At 51.3% G+C, this 17,270-nt stretch overlaps 7 protein-coding genes across 7 annotated transcripts; 6 read left to right on the forward strand and 1 right to left on the reverse strand.

The window, feature by feature from the left end:
• Positions 1-9: 9 nt before the first annotated feature.
• On the forward strand, positions 10-1,338 carry ALT_7567 (uncharacterized protein; the record flags this gene model as incomplete). Its single annotated transcript, XM_033557509.2, has 1 exon — positions 10-1,338. One exon carries the CDS (start codon positions 10-12, stop codon positions 1,336-1,338), a length of 1,329 nt encoding a protein of 442 aa, XP_033413400.2.
• A 113-nt stretch (positions 1,339-1,451) lies between these two features.
• On the reverse strand, positions 1,452-2,636 carry ALT_7568 (uncharacterized protein; the record flags this gene model as incomplete). The annotated part of the gene is made up of 1 exon (XM_033557508.2): positions 1,452-2,636. One exon carries the CDS (start codon positions 2,634-2,636, stop codon positions 1,452-1,454), a length of 1,185 nt encoding a protein of 394 aa, XP_033413399.2.
• Positions 2,637-4,787: 2,151 nt separating this feature from the next.
• Positions 4,788-6,133, forward strand: ALT_7569 (ferric reductase family protein; the record flags this gene model as incomplete). Its single annotated transcript, XM_033557507.2, has 3 exons — positions 4,788-4,853; positions 4,911-5,032; positions 5,077-6,133. 3 exons carry the CDS (start codon positions 4,788-4,790, stop codon positions 6,131-6,133), a joined length of 1,245 nt encoding a protein of 414 aa, XP_033413398.2.
• A 771-nt stretch (positions 6,134-6,904) lies between these two features.
• ALT_7570 (uncharacterized protein) lies at positions 6,905-7,865 on the forward strand (the record flags this gene model as incomplete). Its single annotated transcript, XM_033557506.2, has 2 exons — positions 6,905-7,249; positions 7,305-7,865. The coding sequence occupies 2 exons, from the start codon at positions 6,905-6,907 to the stop codon at positions 7,863-7,865; spliced, it is 906 nt and encodes a 301-aa protein (XP_033413397.2).
• A 2,206-nt stretch (positions 7,866-10,071) lies between these two features.
• ALT_7571 (hydrophobin family protein) lies at positions 10,072-10,595 on the forward strand (the record flags this gene model as incomplete). Its single annotated transcript, XM_033557505.1, has 3 exons — positions 10,072-10,354; positions 10,407-10,486; positions 10,536-10,595. The coding sequence occupies 3 exons, from the start codon at positions 10,072-10,074 to the stop codon at positions 10,593-10,595; spliced, it is 423 nt and encodes a 140-aa protein (XP_033413396.1).
• A 900-nt stretch (positions 10,596-11,495) lies between these two features.
• Positions 11,496-14,006, forward strand: ALT_7572 (transcription factor domain-containing protein; the record flags this gene model as incomplete). The annotated part of the gene is made up of 6 exons (XM_089600288.1): positions 11,496-11,625; positions 11,720-11,798; positions 11,865-11,940; positions 12,010-13,307; positions 13,360-13,598; positions 13,645-14,006. The coding sequence occupies 6 exons, from the start codon at positions 11,496-11,498 to the stop codon at positions 14,004-14,006; spliced, it is 2,184 nt and encodes a 727-aa protein (XP_089455181.1).
• Positions 14,007-14,963: 957 nt separating this feature from the next.
• On the forward strand, positions 14,964-17,094 carry rglB (polysaccharide lyase family 4 protein; the record flags this gene model as incomplete). The annotated part of the gene is made up of 4 exons (XM_033557503.2): positions 14,964-15,627; positions 15,676-15,767; positions 15,815-15,829; positions 15,874-17,094. The coding sequence occupies 4 exons, from the start codon at positions 14,964-14,966 to the stop codon at positions 17,092-17,094; spliced, it is 1,992 nt and encodes a 663-aa protein (XP_033413394.2).
• Positions 17,095-17,270: the final 176 nt, after the last annotated feature.

Raw genomic sequence — 17,270 nt, forward strand, 5'->3', positions numbered from 1 at the left:
CGCCCACAAATGCCGGCGCTACGGGACGTCATCGCGCGGGACAGAGTTCCAACTTTGTCAGACACCGAGGCCATTCATCTTTTCGCATCTTCATTCCCAACAGAGCTCTCTCATCTCCGAAATGCTAGTGCTACGGTTGAATCCGGCGCCAGCACACCTCTCGGCTGCTTGGATAGGAAAACACCATCCGCGCTGATCTACGGCGCAGAATTCGCAGAGGTCAACCGCACCCTGATCAGCATGCTGGCGCTCAAGTGGATTCTGGCAGACGACTACGAGTCTTTCACACGCAGTCAATCAGAAGGGAAATTAACACCGGAGACGTTCAGGCGCATGCGGGAGACGATCACCCGGAATCTGCACAACCCAGACGACATCTACGCGTTACTGGTAGCGATCGTCATCGACGATATCGGCAAAGACTCTAATCTGGCCCTGGCCGACGAGGCTGATGCTGAAGCAAACCATTCTGAGGTAGTCTATCATGCTGCGCGAGCAGATCGCATCCCGGCGCTGGCTGGTGTTTTCCACCGCGGCAGGGAAGCGATCATGCAGAGCCTGCAGATCGGAAGCAAGCTTAATCTCTCGCAGTTGGTGCAGGGCGAGTGCGCGCCGGCGAGTCTCTCTGTGCTACGGTCGATAGACAAGGGTGAACGTGGCTACGACATGCGAGCGATGGTGACGCTGCTCGATGTCGCTGGCGCGGGTGCCCATCGCGATGCCAGGGGTTGCGCGATGATGACCGAGTCAGTCTGCCGGGCTTATCTACGCACCATTGAAGTCGTCGGAGAGTTTATTCGAAGAAACATTCCGACTGAGCGCGCATGCTACGACCGGATCCTGATGGACCGGGCGGAACTTCTTCATGAGAAGGGATTTGCGCTGCTTTCTGTTGAGAATGCCGAGGAGCGAACGTTACTGCGGCTGCTCTGCATGGGCCGAGGCGATAGCCTAGACTCGGCTGAGATATTCCAGGCAGCTTTTCAGCTTTTACCAGAGTCTAACAGACGCCGACTGGTTGACGGGCTCAGTGTAGATGGCATTGGCGACGGGGTGGCGATTGTTCCGTACTATGCGCCAGGTCTGCTGGCCGAGGTTATGCGCGGTGTCCACAACAAAGAGCATAGTTGCATCGTTGCTGCGTTGTCTGCATTTCTGCGGTTTCTGGCGCGTGTGTTCGACAGTCCACGGCCTGGTGCAGACGGAATTCAAGATCGCGACCTGTCGTTTGTCCAGGATGTGATCAAAAGCGACAGATTCTGTGACAAGCCGTCCATCCTGGATAATGTCAAGCTGCCGTGGATGGCCTCGAGTGATATTATTGATCCACGTTTATGACATGATGACACTGTACGATTACGAGAACTTATGATTACGGCATGCAGAGGAACGTAGGGTTATGATGTATCTGATAGAGACAATACAATATTCGTGAAGTCGTACTCATAGTGTCATCCTGATTTTGTCGCCGGTGGTATACCCTCTGCGGCCTCCCGCATGAAGCGATCTTTGGCATCGACCGGATCCCACGTGGACCCGTCGTAACAGTTGCTCAGAGCCTCCTGCAGCCATTTTCGCCAGGCATCTGTCGACGGCGCGAGCTTGCTATTTTGAACCCACTCTATCCGTCCAGTCTCACGGATAGCATACCACAGCGTCTCCGTATAACTTGGCATTCGCTTCGTCGGTCGCGCCTTGGGTGCAGCCCTCTTGATCTCATACCGGCTCATATCCCACGTCGACTTACGGTGCATCATCAACGGCACCGCCCAGTACAAGATATTCAGAATGACATACGCGCTACCGATGGCCGCCTGCATCGTCCAGCCACAGTTGTTGAACAGAATCACAGAGGCCATGAGCAGGACCGTGCTGGTCCCCAGCAGCACCCGATGCCATGTATCGCCAAACACATACCGGCACGTCTCCGTGCCCCCGTACAGCTCCCGCGTGATCTCCTCCTCGCACCGGACGACCACAAACGCCCCGTGCCGCGTCGCGATTACAATATCACCCCGCGGAACCTTGGCGTCGGTTGGCCGGTGCGAGAGGACGGGGTACCATTCTGAGGAAAGACAGGCCAGACTGGTCGACAGCGACATGGTTACGAGCGCGATCATTGCGAGCCCATCGTGGATGAGACCAGCCCAGAGGAACAGACCAATGGTCATGACCACCGAGATCCAGTTTACGACGTTGAGAGCGCAGAATCTCTTCACGGGGATGTAGACTGGTTCTGCGACTCCCTCGGTCAAGACTCGCGGTCGGGACCGCAGCTCCTCCGCCTCCTTCGACTCCTTCTGTGCGTAGTGGATGTCGTACACGCGGAACTCGTACTGCTGCAGCGTTGCGACATCGTGAATCACATCGGCGAAGAAATTCAGTTCTGTGAGGTGTAGTCCGGAATAGACGCCTGTGATGACGACGTCCTTGATGGAGGGGAGTCGAGCCGGTCGCTCAGTCTTGAGTACGGTCTGCGGGGCTGGGAGGAGGCGCGGGAGCCAGGCATACGAAGAGGCGGTGATGACCTGCACGTGTCGCTCAAGCGTCGATTCACCAATGATGGCGAGGAGGCTGACGATGTCGAAGCGCCAGCCATCCTGCGTCGATTGTCCGGCTGGTGGGAACCATGGCATTACTCCGTAGTCCGTACTACCGAATGTGGTACAGAACCAGAAAGACAAAATGTCAAGGACTTTTGAAAGGGAATCATTGACAGACAGCGAGATTAGTCTTTTTAGCCTGACGCCTATTTCTTGGCTTGTCCAGTCGATTAACTGCCTATGGATGGAGGCTCGTATTCGACCTGAAAATCCATTCGCCGAGAATGCCCTGTTGTGTTACCTGCACAACATGATTCCCTCTCAGGCTGACTGCACTATGCAGGCGATAGGTATCTGTGATAAATAATGCAAATAGATGGAACGTCCGTTAAAAGTAAGAAAACAGAGAGTGCTCTTCTCTGAAAGGATGTAATGAATTCGGTGGATGGATCCCAGACGCTAGAACGATATGTGGGGTCCCGCGCCGCGTCGTGTCGTGTCAACAAAGAGGAAGATAGATAGTACTCAAGCAGAAAACCTTCCGTTACTTTTTTTCCTTCGTGAACAGGAGGGCAATAATACGTGGCTCCTTCCTTTCGATATACAACTAAATTCTACAATAATATTTGCAGGAATGTTCCTAAAGCTACAGGCAGTTATGGAGATGCTATGGATCAATGACACGTGACGCGACTCAGAATGGGAACCTAAGGCACCACCCGATCCTCCCCGAAGTTGACGCAAAATTGGAAACAGCCACCCAATCATATCGAGTCACCTCATTATCTGATCTTGATGATCAGATTAGATAAATCCCATCAATTTGGGGACCCTGGGATATCTTCATCAAGATGTGTGCATCCATGTGTCCCGCCATGTCTTCCTACAATATTTGACGCTAATATTGTTCTTAAGAGTCGAGATAACCCTGTGCAACCCCGTTCTCGAGACTGACACCACTATCTCAATTCTTCGAGTGGGTCAGCTCTGCCTTCCGATTCCGACCTGATCCCATACTGTCGCCGACTTCCATTTCTTCCCTCCCTTCCATCCTTCCTCATGGCCAGCCATGTTGTTCTTCAACTGCTTGATAATCTTATCGCACATACAACGTGCTCTATCACAGATCCTTCCGCCAAATGAACGCTGTGTAACAGCTGTATACACAGCATACGACTATATTTCTTTCTCAGGCCACCCGAATAAAGGCCTGTGGGCGCCACGATGCCAAAATCGGCTACGCGTGCTATCGATCTACGCATCCTCTGCCCTGTATTGCTCATATGCGGAAAGAGAAACAGGCTTCGCACTGCTTGAGGCCCAATGTCGAGAATACGCCGGTGTAAACTTAATTCCTCGTGAGGAGTTTGCCGCGAATCTGACGGATGAAGCGATCAGTCGGATGCGGACCGTTGAGTTTCGACAGTTGCCAAAGAAGGAAAATGTTGCCGCTCCTATTTTGATCTCGGAATTGTACTACAGTCGTGTCTTCCGAACAATTGTGAGTATGTCAGCCTATTTGAGAAGGTATACCATACTTACCAAAACAGGATGCCTGGCAATTTGAGCTTTGGTCGCATTATGCATTTGGGTGAGTCATTAATTCAATGGAACATCAAGGTAGAGCTGACGGGCTAGATACCTGGGATATGCGTATTGGGCCGTTGTGATCGCAGTTGGAGCTCTACACAAACTGGCTCTCCATGCGATTTGTTCAAAGCGAGCGCGAACACTACCTTTTCTTACCCCGGCACTGTTGATATATGACTGGATACAAACCAATTTGATTATTCCTGCTCCCCTCGCATCGAGCAGACGTCAGCTTCTTTGGTGGACATTTCCAGGCCGCATCCATGCGATCGTCGTCTTGCTTTTCTGGATTCTGAGCATCGTGCTTTGCCTCATCGGTTATCGAACCTTTTCGGACAATATATAGTAAGCGCGCTAATGGTGTTGAACTGCAGATGCTGACTGCTACAGCTGGCCCGAAATATCGGCACAGCTCCTGCGGTATGTTGCAGACCGCACGGGAATCCTCTCCTTTGCCAATATACCTCTTTTATGGTTGTTCGCAGGGCGGAATAACATATTTCTCTGGGCTACCGGATGGAGCTATTCAACTTTCAACGTTTTCCATCGCCATGTGGCGTGGATAGCGACTCTTCAGGCAGTTGTGCATACAATATTGTATATTGTTTTGTTCGTTCAAGGTGGGTTGTCCTCTACACTTGCGTGCCACCACTTATGGTTTCTTCAGCGGGAAATGCCTGGAAGAAAATGCAAAAGCCCTATCTTTTATGGGGGACACTGGTGAGCTAGTCCATTTCTTCTAGGAATCAATTGGGTCTGCAGTCTGATTACGCACAGGCTATGCTCGCCATGATATTGGCCTTCCCATTTGCGGTGGACTGGTTTCGACGAAGGACGTATGAGACCTTCCTCGTCCTTCATGTTCTCTTCTCAGTTGTCGCTCTTGTCGGTTGCTTCTAGTGAGTGCATCTTCCTCGGAGAGACCGTCTCTAACAGCCTGTAGTCACGTCATCATATTCGAGGACCACGAATATTGGTTCTATCTTTGGCCGACCGTTGTGATCTGGATATCCGATCGGGTCTTGCGCTTGATGCGGATAGTTTACTGCAACTTGCATATCCGACTCGGTTCCTACAGCCGTTTCCTATGTACAGAATGTGTCGCAACATATGACAAGGCTGCTGATATCATTAGCCTGGAGCTGATCCCTGGTTCAGGTCTGCAGCCCGCTCCAGGACAATACTACTTTCTTTACCAACCCTTCCGGATTACGGGGTGGGAAAGTCACCCGTTCACGCTGGGGTCGTGGTCATATGCAGATCGCGCACCTTCAACTCAATGCCGTGGTCTAAAAAGTGGCTCGACCATTGATGTCACGGAAATTCCTCTTCTGCCTGACACTCCCAGTTCTGGCTCAGACTATGGCTCAATCGATACTTCAGCCGACCCGCCACAGCGCAAACTCGCACTGCAATTCTGGATCCGACCCTATGACGGATGGACTCGCCATCTCCGCGATCAATGCTTGCAATCGTCAACTCGGACAATCCGGCCAAACATTCTCATTGAAGGACCATACGGCGAGCAATGTCCGCTTTGGAAGTATGAATCCGTCCTACTGATCGCAGGCGGGACCGGGATCGCCGCCGCGGTACCATACATCCACGATCACACCATCCGCTCTTCGGCCGGTCAGACCACGACACAGGACATCCATCTCGTCTGGACCGCTCGGCAGCCAGCGCTAATCCGCGATATTGCGGGGAGAGAGTTAAAGCAGGCTCTGCTCAGGGAGGACTTCCGTGTCTCGTTTTATGTTACTTCTGAGTCTATGTCTCAGGCTGAGATTATGAATGGGGTGGAATTTGTGTGCGGACGACCAGACTTACAGGCAATAATTACAGCTCATGCGGAAGAAGCGAGGCTTAGTAGTTCGTCTGTGTTGGTGTTGGTTTGCGGGCCTTCGGGGATGGCTGATCAGGCCCGCGCGGCTGTGCATCAGGCTATGCGGCGGGGATGTCGATCAATTCAATACGTGGAGGAGGCTTTTGATTGGTAACTCATGATACCTTCAGTTAAACTTGGCAATATATTGTGTGGCAGGATACATTATATTGCATATGCGGATTAGGTGTTCTTGAACCTTGAACATCTCTGGAACATGCCGATTTCGCAAGAAACGCAACTGAGACTATGAGAGATATTCGAGGATTGAATCGTCGCTTATCCAGCAGCCACGGAAAGTCGGCAACTACCAAAGCGAATCACTGCTGGCGTATGCAGTAAGCAAACACAACCTTAGGAAATCTGACAAGCTGAACAGCGAACCTTCTTCTGGTTGGACCCTACTCATTCGGCGGTCCGCGTCGATCATCTCTAAGTAGTTAGAGGACGGATAAGCAATCACTCAAGAGGCTTGAATATGAGCCTAGGTATGAGACGTTTGACCACCGGGAAGGTCGGTCATCAACATTTCAGCTGATACTGAAGCATGGTACTACAAAGTCAGCCTTGCACACCAGAAACCCGACCAACCAACATCAAATGTTGCGGCACAACAGGAATGACTTTATGATGATTGAGTAGCAGACAAAATCCTCAACCTTCTTAGATCAGGCGTTCTTAAGTATAGACTGGACTACGAGGTTGAGTACATACCGACGGACTTGTCCGGTTTATGGTGATCCTTGACCAACTGGTTACACAGAAGTCTCACAGTCACAAGATCCAGCTTGTCGGACAAGACAACACCTTATAGATAACCACGGACGCGTCGATCCTCCCGTCATCCTTGTTATGCGCTCCATCATCAAAATCATAACGCGTCATCATGAGACCATCCAAGAGATTAATCCCCCTTTCCCTCTTCTCTCTGGTGATTGCCCCCGTCTTCTCGACCTGCTACTACCCCAACGGCACCGCCGACGACAACTACCAACAATGCAACAGAGTCCAAGGCGTCAACGGCATGTGCTGCGCACTCGACCGCCCTAATTCCCCGGGCGGGCCAGACTCCAAGGGTTACACGGCGGACATCTGTCTGGAGAACGGCCTGTGCCAGAATATCGTGCAAAAGATGAGTACAGGCCAGATGGTCTACACGTACTGGCGGACTCTGTGCACCAGCACGGACTGGTCGACGAACGGATGCTTGAACGTCTGCACTCAGGGCGAGGTATTTATCTCCTTGCGGATCCATAGGAGCAGCATAACTAATGGCTATTGGTTAGGTATATCCGGGGCATACTGTCCCGCTCACGCCGTGCGAGAATTCCCCGGGCTCGAGGACCTGGTGCTGTGGGCAGAATAACACTGCGTGTTGTGGGACTTCAGAGGCGATCATACTTGCGCCGATGCTGGCGGTGGGGCTTTTGGCGCCAACTTCGTCGGTGGCGTCTACCTCTGTTAGTACGGCATCTCCCTCGAGCGCTTCTCCGGCCACGACAGCGGCCTCTGTGCCTACAACGGCGATATCTGCATCTGCATCGCAGCCACGCGATTCCTCCCTATCAACAGGCGTGAAAGTAGGAATTGGGATTGGTGTAGGTGTGGGATCGGTAGTGGTGTTTGGTTCCTTGGCCGTTCTCCTCGTCAGATGGCGAAGGCGATTGGTTTCGAGGCGGCCGTTCCCCTTCAGCGGTCTGGGGATTATCTCCCGAGGCCAGGTGCAGGAGAAAGCAGCCGATGGACCGCTGACAAGGCATGAGCTCTCAGGTCGCAATGTAGTGGAAGCGGAAGGGGAGAGTCCTGTTGTCGGTGGAGGTAATAAGCCCGGAGCTTTTACTACGTAGCTGTAGGAGAGTGGTGATGGTGGAGTCGGTGAATAATAGTTCAATGAAGTGAAGCACAAAAGACTAATAGTAATGAGAGGTGTATGTGAGCAGAAACTGTATGTACGGGGTATGCTGATCTCCATTGCCTTCTCCTAGATAGGCAGACTCATTCGAGTCATGGCAGAGGCAAACAAATCCGGATGCGTTGGACTTTTGTTCACCTGGCCTTGACTCATGCCATTGAGGCGTCTGTTCAACGGATTGCATTGCCTCGACAATCACCCCTTAAAAAAGAAAGCTTCGTTTCTATCAGGCTCAGCATTGTGCGTCTATGAAGCGCCAACTTCTGAAGATGATCGCTCGTATGAGCTGGTCGTTGTCCTAACCAGTCATTTGACGCTGTAACAAATCTCGAAATAGACTACCTACGATGTAGAAGCAGGCACGGATACGTCTGGAGGAATTGGACGTATTGAGATTGTCAGACAAGGAGACAAATCAGAGTGCCAGAGGTCATGTGTACGACCGTCCTTGATTCCTGCTGGGTGGCTGTCTGGGCGATCAGCAGTAAGCGGTAAGAACCTCATCCTAATGACCTTGCATTACTTCGAGTCAGACAATTGATCATATTTCCTGAAGGCTATGGCACTGAATACAGTTCGTACTTTTTGCTTTGCTGTGATCTGTGCTCTGTTGCGGTGACCGAGCAAGGGAAATGATAGAGGTTGGACATCTGCTGCACTATCATTTCCACCAGCTAGAAATGATCTTCTTCATTAGCCCAGTGCATGAGTTCATCTAGTAATAAAACCCCTGTCGCAGCTCATTTTAGCTAGATCCTGGAGGCGACACCATTGAGGCCTGAGGGTATGGCAGCCAGGCAACCGAACCTAGCGCTGTCGATCCTGAGAAACAGAGTTCACACGTCTGGGGTTCTTTTCTCTTCCAAGGTTCTTCCTAGCACTAACTTCGGATCCTCCCTAGAGACCAACTCCATCTTAATCTTTGGCTCGGGAAGTGAGGTAAAGGGTTGCCAATCTGAAGTCAAACTGAGCATCTCGCCATCATGGACTCTTTGAGCCTCGTCATATAGAGTAGACTGCAGAGTCAAACACGGGAGTACGGACAGAATTACAAAAAGACGCCGAGATAAGACTGGTCAAGACGGTGAGGATTGCCGATCATGAAGCTAAATAGGTAAGAAGCGGACCTGTCAACACTCTGACGTCCAGGACGTTCTTTATGATGAGTTGGCGTACCACTAATCCAAGCCAAGATTATTGCTTTTTCTATGGGACAAGCAGGGACACTGTTCCTCGCTTTGCAGTGTACGTCGGTGACCTCGAGACAGTCCTCATTTTACTATTTTGCAACCTCTTAGAGACTATTCTACGATGTAATTTCCGCATGCACGAGCTATAATGAACTCGAAACATACAAACTAGAAACAAAGCAAGGACTGAAAGCTTAGGCAGCATAGTATCGAGATTTACTTGAAGAGCCAAAATTAGCTCTCCAGAGGGAGCAAGGGATATACCAAACTATTGAATGCAGGGGCCACACCAAGCACATGGCTTGCCTGGCCCTACTTGGCTTCAATTCCGGACAAGCAGGTCTTATGAAACGAGCAAAAAAACACAAGAAGTTCCAAGGCACGAAATCCACTAATTATGCACAGTCTGTTGACATTCAGGCTGCAGTGGGTGTTGGGGCTGCAGTATGCGGAGATCTACATGTGATATATCATATATCACATTTGGGGACCCCGAATGAGCCCCTGACACCCTGCAGGTCCGAGAGTTTGTACGCCAAACTCAATTCCAGGATGATTGCATCGGTGGGGCATTTATTGTTGATGGCTATCAAACTGGGCTACACGAAGCACTGTGCGGTGGCCAGAGTGCTGCAGGATTGGTTCCTGCGCGAATCTGTGGATGTGAACTATTGGAGCCTTCGTCTCAGCCAGCCTCAGTATGATCGAGACTTGAATGAGTTCCAGCAAGGAGCCCAACAGTGGCGTTGAGTGCTCGAAAGAGGAATCGTTCAACGAGTCTGTTTCAAAAACAACAACACCAAAGAGGGTTGACAGAGGTATAAAAGGGCAGTCAAATCCTGCTGTTCTGCTTCTTCAACGCAAACAATCCATCCATTCATCCATTCACTCAATCAACCTTCTTTCACTTTTTCGACGCTTTTAAGCAAATTCCTTCAACCCATCCTCAAAATGAAGTTCCTCGCTGTTGCCTCTCTCCTCGCTGCCACCGCTCTGGCTCTCCCCAACGGAGGTGCCGTCCACCCTACCTTCGCCAGCGCCGACAAGTACACTCTGCAGCAGGCCCAGAACAAGTGCGGTGAGCACACCACTCTGTCTTGCTGCAACCATGTCTCCAAGGTTGGCGACACCACCGCCTTCAACTACGGCCTCCTGAACGGCCTTCTCGGCAACGCCATCAGCGGCCCTGAGGGTGTTGGTATCCTGTCTGGCTGCCAGAAGATCTCTGTCACCGGTAAGCATTCGTATCAAAAGTCGAGAAAATCTATGCCTCTAACATTCCGTAGGCCTGCTGGGTCTCAGCGACCTTCTCAACAAGCAATGCCAGCAGAACGTTGCTTGCTGCCAGGACAACAAGTCCGTTGCTGTAAGTTCCTTCAGTCCTTCCGTAGTTGGCACTCTTCTCACGGTATTAGACTGGCGGTCTCATCAACGTTGCCACGCCGGCCTGCGTTGCTCTCGGTTCCATCAACTAAGCCAGTCGCGAGTGATGCCGTTTTCCCGGGCCCTTGGTCGATATCTTCGGGGTCAACGGTTGCATATAGCACTTGGTGTACAGCTGCATGCTCCTGGCGGATATAAAATTTTCTCTTCTTGGTCGGATGATTGATGGTCGAATCTCATCTGGACTGTTACTGTATCCATTTAGTGCATTCTGTCCTATTGGACTAGTGGAGTGTTAATAATCGAGAATATGCCATACTCTTAATCATCACTTGTTTTCTTGGTAGTCAATCAACCAGTTTTTCTTAAACTGCAGCTCATCGTCATAAGCAATTATGTCTCTAGATCGCCTTGGATTGCTAGGTCGCCGCTCCGCTCTAATAAGCCTTTTGAACCAATATCACGTTCTTGGGCGATGGTAAGATATAGAAGACTGAACAATGTACCTAACAAACCTCCATGAATCACCAAGTCCTAGATATCGACACATTTGCTTTGAATCACTATGGCACACTCCTGTCTTTTAATGCAGACCACTATTATTGTAAAGCAACTGGTTTTATATATCTAGTGGCACTATTGGATCATTTCACCGGTGAACCGGCTCGCCGTCATAAGGATATTTATATATATACACATATATATCGAGAGCTACCCAACTCTATTTACAAGTGGATATACAATTATTGCAATGGAGAGTACGCGATGAAACCAAGTATCAAATCATTAAATCGATACTATATTCAAACTTCAATTTCGACGTAATGGATGAAGAATGAAATAAACGCCGGTCTGCCTAAGGCAACCGGGATCGCACCCGAGTCCAACTCCCGAGCACGCAGAAGTGCGGGAAGTACTTCTTCTACCCACACCACCCAGAAATGCATCAATTCCTGCACAATAATCACCACAGCATGATACATATCATATAAATGACCAGCTTATCTCCTCCACACCCACGCCCAGACGAAGCGTCCGAAAAGCCTCCGAAACGACGCAAAGTCGCGGTCGCATGCGATGAATGTCGCGCTCGGAAGGTCCGGTGCGACGGCATCCAACCCGGTAGGTCTCGCTGATTTCTCCCGACTTCCGCGTCAGCGTTGCATCGGAATATGAACCGCTTTGCCGACTGCATCTCACATCTTTGGTAACTTAGTCTGTGGGCCGTGTATGAAGCGATCGGATGCGCGCTGTGTTTACACTGGTGAGCCGGAGAAACGCAGAGCCGTGCGCAAGTGAGTCTTTGCCTGAGGCATCGATTGGTTGATGGTTGCCAGCTGATGTTGATTTCAACGGTGCAGCTACATCGCTACTTTGGAAAATAAAATCAGACATCTGGAGAACAAGGATGGGCCGCAGGCGTCAGGTTATACTCAGGTAAGCATTCGATTTGTCGTCTCATAGAGCACAGATTCATGTTAGTAGTCTACATCGCTATTCGATCAGATATCACCTTCAGTTGAGTCATCGGAACAACTCAGTCCATCACAAACAGTCCCTCTCCGCCGGCTTTATGGCAGGGATGGCTTCTCCGCGGGAAACGGAGGACAATCAAGTAATGCAGTTTGCCGTCGTTCGGAACGTCCTTTAGATGCTGAAGCAGGAGACGATGGCGTGAATGCGATGATGGGTTCTCTGGAGGAAGAGCGCCAGACACAAGGATTCTTTGGCAGCTCGAGTGCTACCAGTTTCATGCGTCAGATCAAAACAGCCGTGGAAAAGACGGTGGACTTACCCGACCGCCGCACATCCGAGTCTATACTGGGAACTGCGCCGCAATCGAGTCCTCTATCCAATCGGACCAAAAGACCGTCCACAGTATCCAACTATGTGCTTCCCCCAAGGAAGACTGCCGATAGCCTTATGGAGGTGTACTGGCGCTTCGTGTTTCCTCTCTATCCGCTGGTAGATAGCATTCATTTGCGAGCGGAGTATAGCAAGCTCTGGACCGGAGAAACGCTCGACTCCGACGAGAATATGCTCATGTGCACGTTAAATGTTATCTTTGCTTTGGCCTGTCAACTGGCAGATTTTATCGCGCGTGACGAGCGCGAAGCATCTGCAGATGCATTCTTCTCTCGTGCAAAAGACCTCCTACACTTCAACCTCTGGCACGGTGGCTCTGCTGCTCTGATCCAATGCCTTCTGCTGATGGCTCAATACCTGCAAAGTACCGACTCGGCACATCAATGCTGGATTGTCACTGGTTTAGCGATTCGGAACGCTCAAAGCCTCGGCCTGCATCTTCCGCAGACCATTGCCCATCTACCAAGCTTCCAAGAACAGCAACTAGCACGGAAAATCTGGCATGGATGCGTTCTTATGGACAGAGTTATCTCGATGACATTCGGACGACCAGCTATGATCTCCAAGGCATCCTGTGGCTCTGTTCCGCTGCCGGCCACGGTGGACGAAGAGTATATTCCTGCAGCTCTGGGTGGTGAAGTGAGACAACCCGCAGATCGTCCTTCCCTCATGGCTTTTTACGCAAAGTCCCTTGAGCTCTACGAGATCCTGAACGATATTCTGCTCAGTCTCTACAAACCTGTTCCCGAAGAGAACCCTGAAGACATCTACGATTTCTACTTCAACAAAGGATCGGATGAAGGCGAACGTACGATATTCGAACTCGATCGAGCTCTCACCAAATGGACTCAAAGTTTACCACCCCATCTCCGAGGAGATACATCCTCCAAGCCTGTGGATGCGGTTTTTTACCACCAGAGTGTGGTGTTGAGAGCTCGGTAGGTTCCCCTTTCCGACCCAAGTGCTATGCGAGCTGACAGGTCACACCAGATTTCTACATGTCCGGATGCTTCTTTTCAGACCGATTTTGTCAAAGTACTGTACTGCTCGCGACATTACACCTCAAGATCCGCTTACCTCAGTGAATGATTCATTTCCCCAGCGAGTTGCGCAGCAGTGCTCCATCATCTGTGTCAAGGTCGCACAAGAGGTCATTGAATTAATCCATAGCAACATCCCTGCTGATGGCTCTGCCGGTCCACTTCCAGCATGGTGGTACAACATTCTCTGTAAGTCATGCTAAGGTCTTCAATTGCGAATGTACTGACAGAGAAGATGTCTACACGGCAGCAACTGTGCTGATCGCCGGGCGTCTCCGATCGGCTATCCTCGAAGAAGTAACGGAACCAGCGATAAGCAGATCCTGGAACTGTGCCCTTGAAATATTGCGAAGCTACCACAGCTACAGCTCATCAGCTCGACGGTGCGTCGCAGCATTGGAGATCCTCTACGAAAAGGTCGTTTCGGAAGGACCGCCACGGAACGAGCCGTCAACCCATGCTCAAGCCAGCACTTTCAACTCCACGAACGACATGTCCCTTGGCGAAGGCATGAATGCAATATTGCTGGAAGGGTTCGATATGCCTGATTTTCAGGACATGTCGTGGTTGAACAGCGTGCCGAGTAATCTTTATTGAGTCGAATTCGACTGTTCTGTGAGACGAGGTTATTCGCATTCTACCAGGGACTGAACATGCCTCACGAAAATGCCCAGCAGTCGGTGGTATCCACAAATCCAATAAAAACGAGTACGACTAGCTGTCCCAGCCGGATCCGATCGAGGAGCAGTAATTCCTACCACGTCACTCAGAAAAGTCCGACCCGGATAACTATCTACCAACTCCTTGATCGACGCCTCGGCTTCAGCTTAAGCGATGCAAACCATACCCCAAGGAACCGAATCCCGGTCGTTTCTGCAGCAGTAGACGCCAGACTATGACTGCCGGACTCATGGAAATATTGGCACAACCTTCGATAATTCTTGTGGTAACCGCGTGGTATGGCAGTCCCAGCGGGAATGTAGCTCAATCGATCAATTTCCCTCATTGCATTGTTTCTGTTCCTAGACTAGTTGAAGGCGTGGCGTGCTCAAGCATTAGGAACGACAACACGGGGCAAACGAATTGGATGAGGGAACAAGGACACATTTGGTGGCGGTCTGGTATCCTCTTGACTCGTACTCCCCCGCAGCGGTGTTCGGTCTCAATCTTCACCCTGGCTGGGCTTTGAGCTTTTCATCGGGTGAATGATGACCGAATAATTTCTCCGTCGCCTCCATGGCGTCGGGAATAGCCACATCCTGGTCCAACAGTTTCCCCGCATTTCACACATGTTTCTGGGGCTCCGCAGTCCGCGGTCTTGGCCCGTTCCTTGATAGGCTAAGACGCTAAACACCGTCATCCCCTGACTGAGGCCTCTTTCTTGGGTGCTGCAGCAGAGCTTGAAGTTGCTTCCCAAGTGACCTCGGGGCATTCCATGCCGCGACCATAATCATGGTCGGTCCAAGGCGGGTTCAAATATGGCTCAGGGTCGCCCCATGATGATTGCGAGCGGGCTTCACGTCGCTGTTAATCAATTGTTGACTAGCCTCCACAATGCGTTTCGCCATTTCTTTAGGTGCGGCGTGCGCCTGGGCTGGCGTTGCGCTGGCAGCGTTGCAGGTCGCCGAGGATAACAGCACCATCACCCTCAACAATGACCGTTTCAAAGCTGTTTGGAGCAAGAGCAAGGGATCAGTTGTCGATATGTTCCTCGATGATCAGGATCTTCTCGGACCTCAATCGGGCTCTACTGGTATCGGACCCTACCTCGACTGCTACTGCATCCCCTCCGGTTTCTACACAGCGGGCGCCACAAACCCGAGAATGCAGTATGTCGAAGGAACCGACTCGACCGGAACGAAATACGCCGGAGTCATCCTGAATGATACCTATACTCCCACAGGACAACAGTTCCAGCAATACTGGTTCCTGCGTGACGGCGAGACGGGGCTGCACATGTTCAGCCGTCTGGCCTATTACAACGAGACTACTCCTTTCCTGCGCAACCTCCAAGAGTTCCGCACGCTTTTCCGGCCCAACACCCAGTTATGGACACATCTCACATCCAGTGAGCTCCAGACAGCTCCACTGCCGAGCAAGAATGCCGTGAGCAAGCAGGTGGTGGTGCAGGACGCCACATGGCGATTCAACAACACTCCAGATGATGCGTACTACACCCAATTCTCGGAGTATTTCACCAAGTATACGTTTTCGAACCGTAGGTTGCATTTGCTTATGTTGTACGATTAGATCTAACAGACTATAGAATGGCGTGACAATGACGTTCACGGGCTTTACGGAGACGGCACGAACTCTAACGGCTCGACCTACGGCGCCTGGCTGGTCATGAATACGAAGGTTGGTCTTGCTTCGACATATCAAGATGCCGTGCTAACGAGGAGTAGGATACTTACTATGGAGTATGTCCCTTGGCCTCGGTTCGCTGACGAAACTAACAAAATAGGGTCCACTGCACTCTGATCTGACCGTCGATGGTATCGTCTACAACTACATTGTCTCCAACCACCACGGTGAAGGTACCCCGAACATCACCAATGGCTTTGACCGGACATTCGGCCCCCAGTTCTACCTCTTCAACGGTGGCAAGGGCTCCACCTCTTCCCTTGAGGATTTGCGATCGGAAGCGGCGAAGTTGGCTAATCCCAGTTGGAACGCCGAGTTCTATGACTCAATCGCCAAGCACGTCGTCGGCTACGTGCCCTCCTCGAAGCGTGGCAGCGTCGACGGTCGGGTTAAGCTTCCTAAGGGCGCTACCAATCCTATTGCCATCCTTACTGTGGACGGACAGTACTTCCAGGATAACAGCGTCGTCCCATCCTCGTACCAGTACTGGACGGATATTGACTCTAGCGGCAAGTTCCACATCGATCGCGTTGTCGAAGGCAAGTACCGACTGACCGTCTACGCTGACGGCATCTTCGGCGACTTTGTGCGCGACGCCGTGACCGTCAAGGCCGGCAGGACCACTACTGTGAATGAGAAATGGGTCGCGGAGTCCGCAGGCAAAGAGGTCTGGCGCCTTGGTACTCCCGACAAGTCGTCGGGCGAGTTCCGCCACGGTGTCGCGCATGATCCCAGGCACCCACTGCACCCGCCGGAGTATCTGATCTACTGGGGCGCATACGACTGGCAATCGGACTTCCCCAAGGGCATCGACTACAAGATCGGCAGCAGTGACCCGGCGACAGACTTCAACACAGTGCACTGGTCGGTCTTTGGCCCTACTCCTGACAACCCGGATGTCGAGTACAACACGACCCACGACTGGAAGATCAACTTCTCCCTGACGAAGAAGCAGCTCGGCAAGTCCAAGAAGGCTACCCTGACCATCCAGCTTGCCGGTGCCAAGACAGCTTCGGGCAACACGGACGTGTACAATCCCTCAGAGCCGTACATCAATCTCTCCCATGAGAGCTACATCAATGACCAGAAGGAGCCCCTCTCCTTTGTCATTGGCTTTAACCAGTCCAGCAGCTGTATTGTGCGTTCTGCCGTCAGCTGCTACCAGGTCCGCTCACGGATGGAGTTTCCTGCGGACTGGCTTAAGGTCGGTGAGAATACCCTGACACTGCATCTGCCGTACAACGCGACGGATACCGAGACTGCAATTCTACCGGCAACCGTGTATGTGCAATATGACGCTCTGAGATTGGAGCTGGATTAGAATAGGATACATTGCGAATATAGTCTGGAAAATCTTGTTTATTCTCTATCATCATGATGTTTGGCAGGCTTCAAAGTTTATTAGTAGCTGATTTGTCATAATCATTTGCACGGAAGTCTCCAGCCAGATGAGGCGCGGAAAAGTATCCGGACGTGTTTCAGGGATACTAGGCTAGT

This window comes from Aspergillus lentulus, assembly GCF_001445615.1.
Source record: "Aspergillus lentulus DNA, contig: Alt16, strain: IFM 54703, whole genome shotgun sequence".
In the NCBI taxonomy this organism is placed as follows: domain Eukaryota; kingdom Fungi; phylum Ascomycota; class Eurotiomycetes; order Eurotiales; family Aspergillaceae; genus Aspergillus; species Aspergillus lentulus.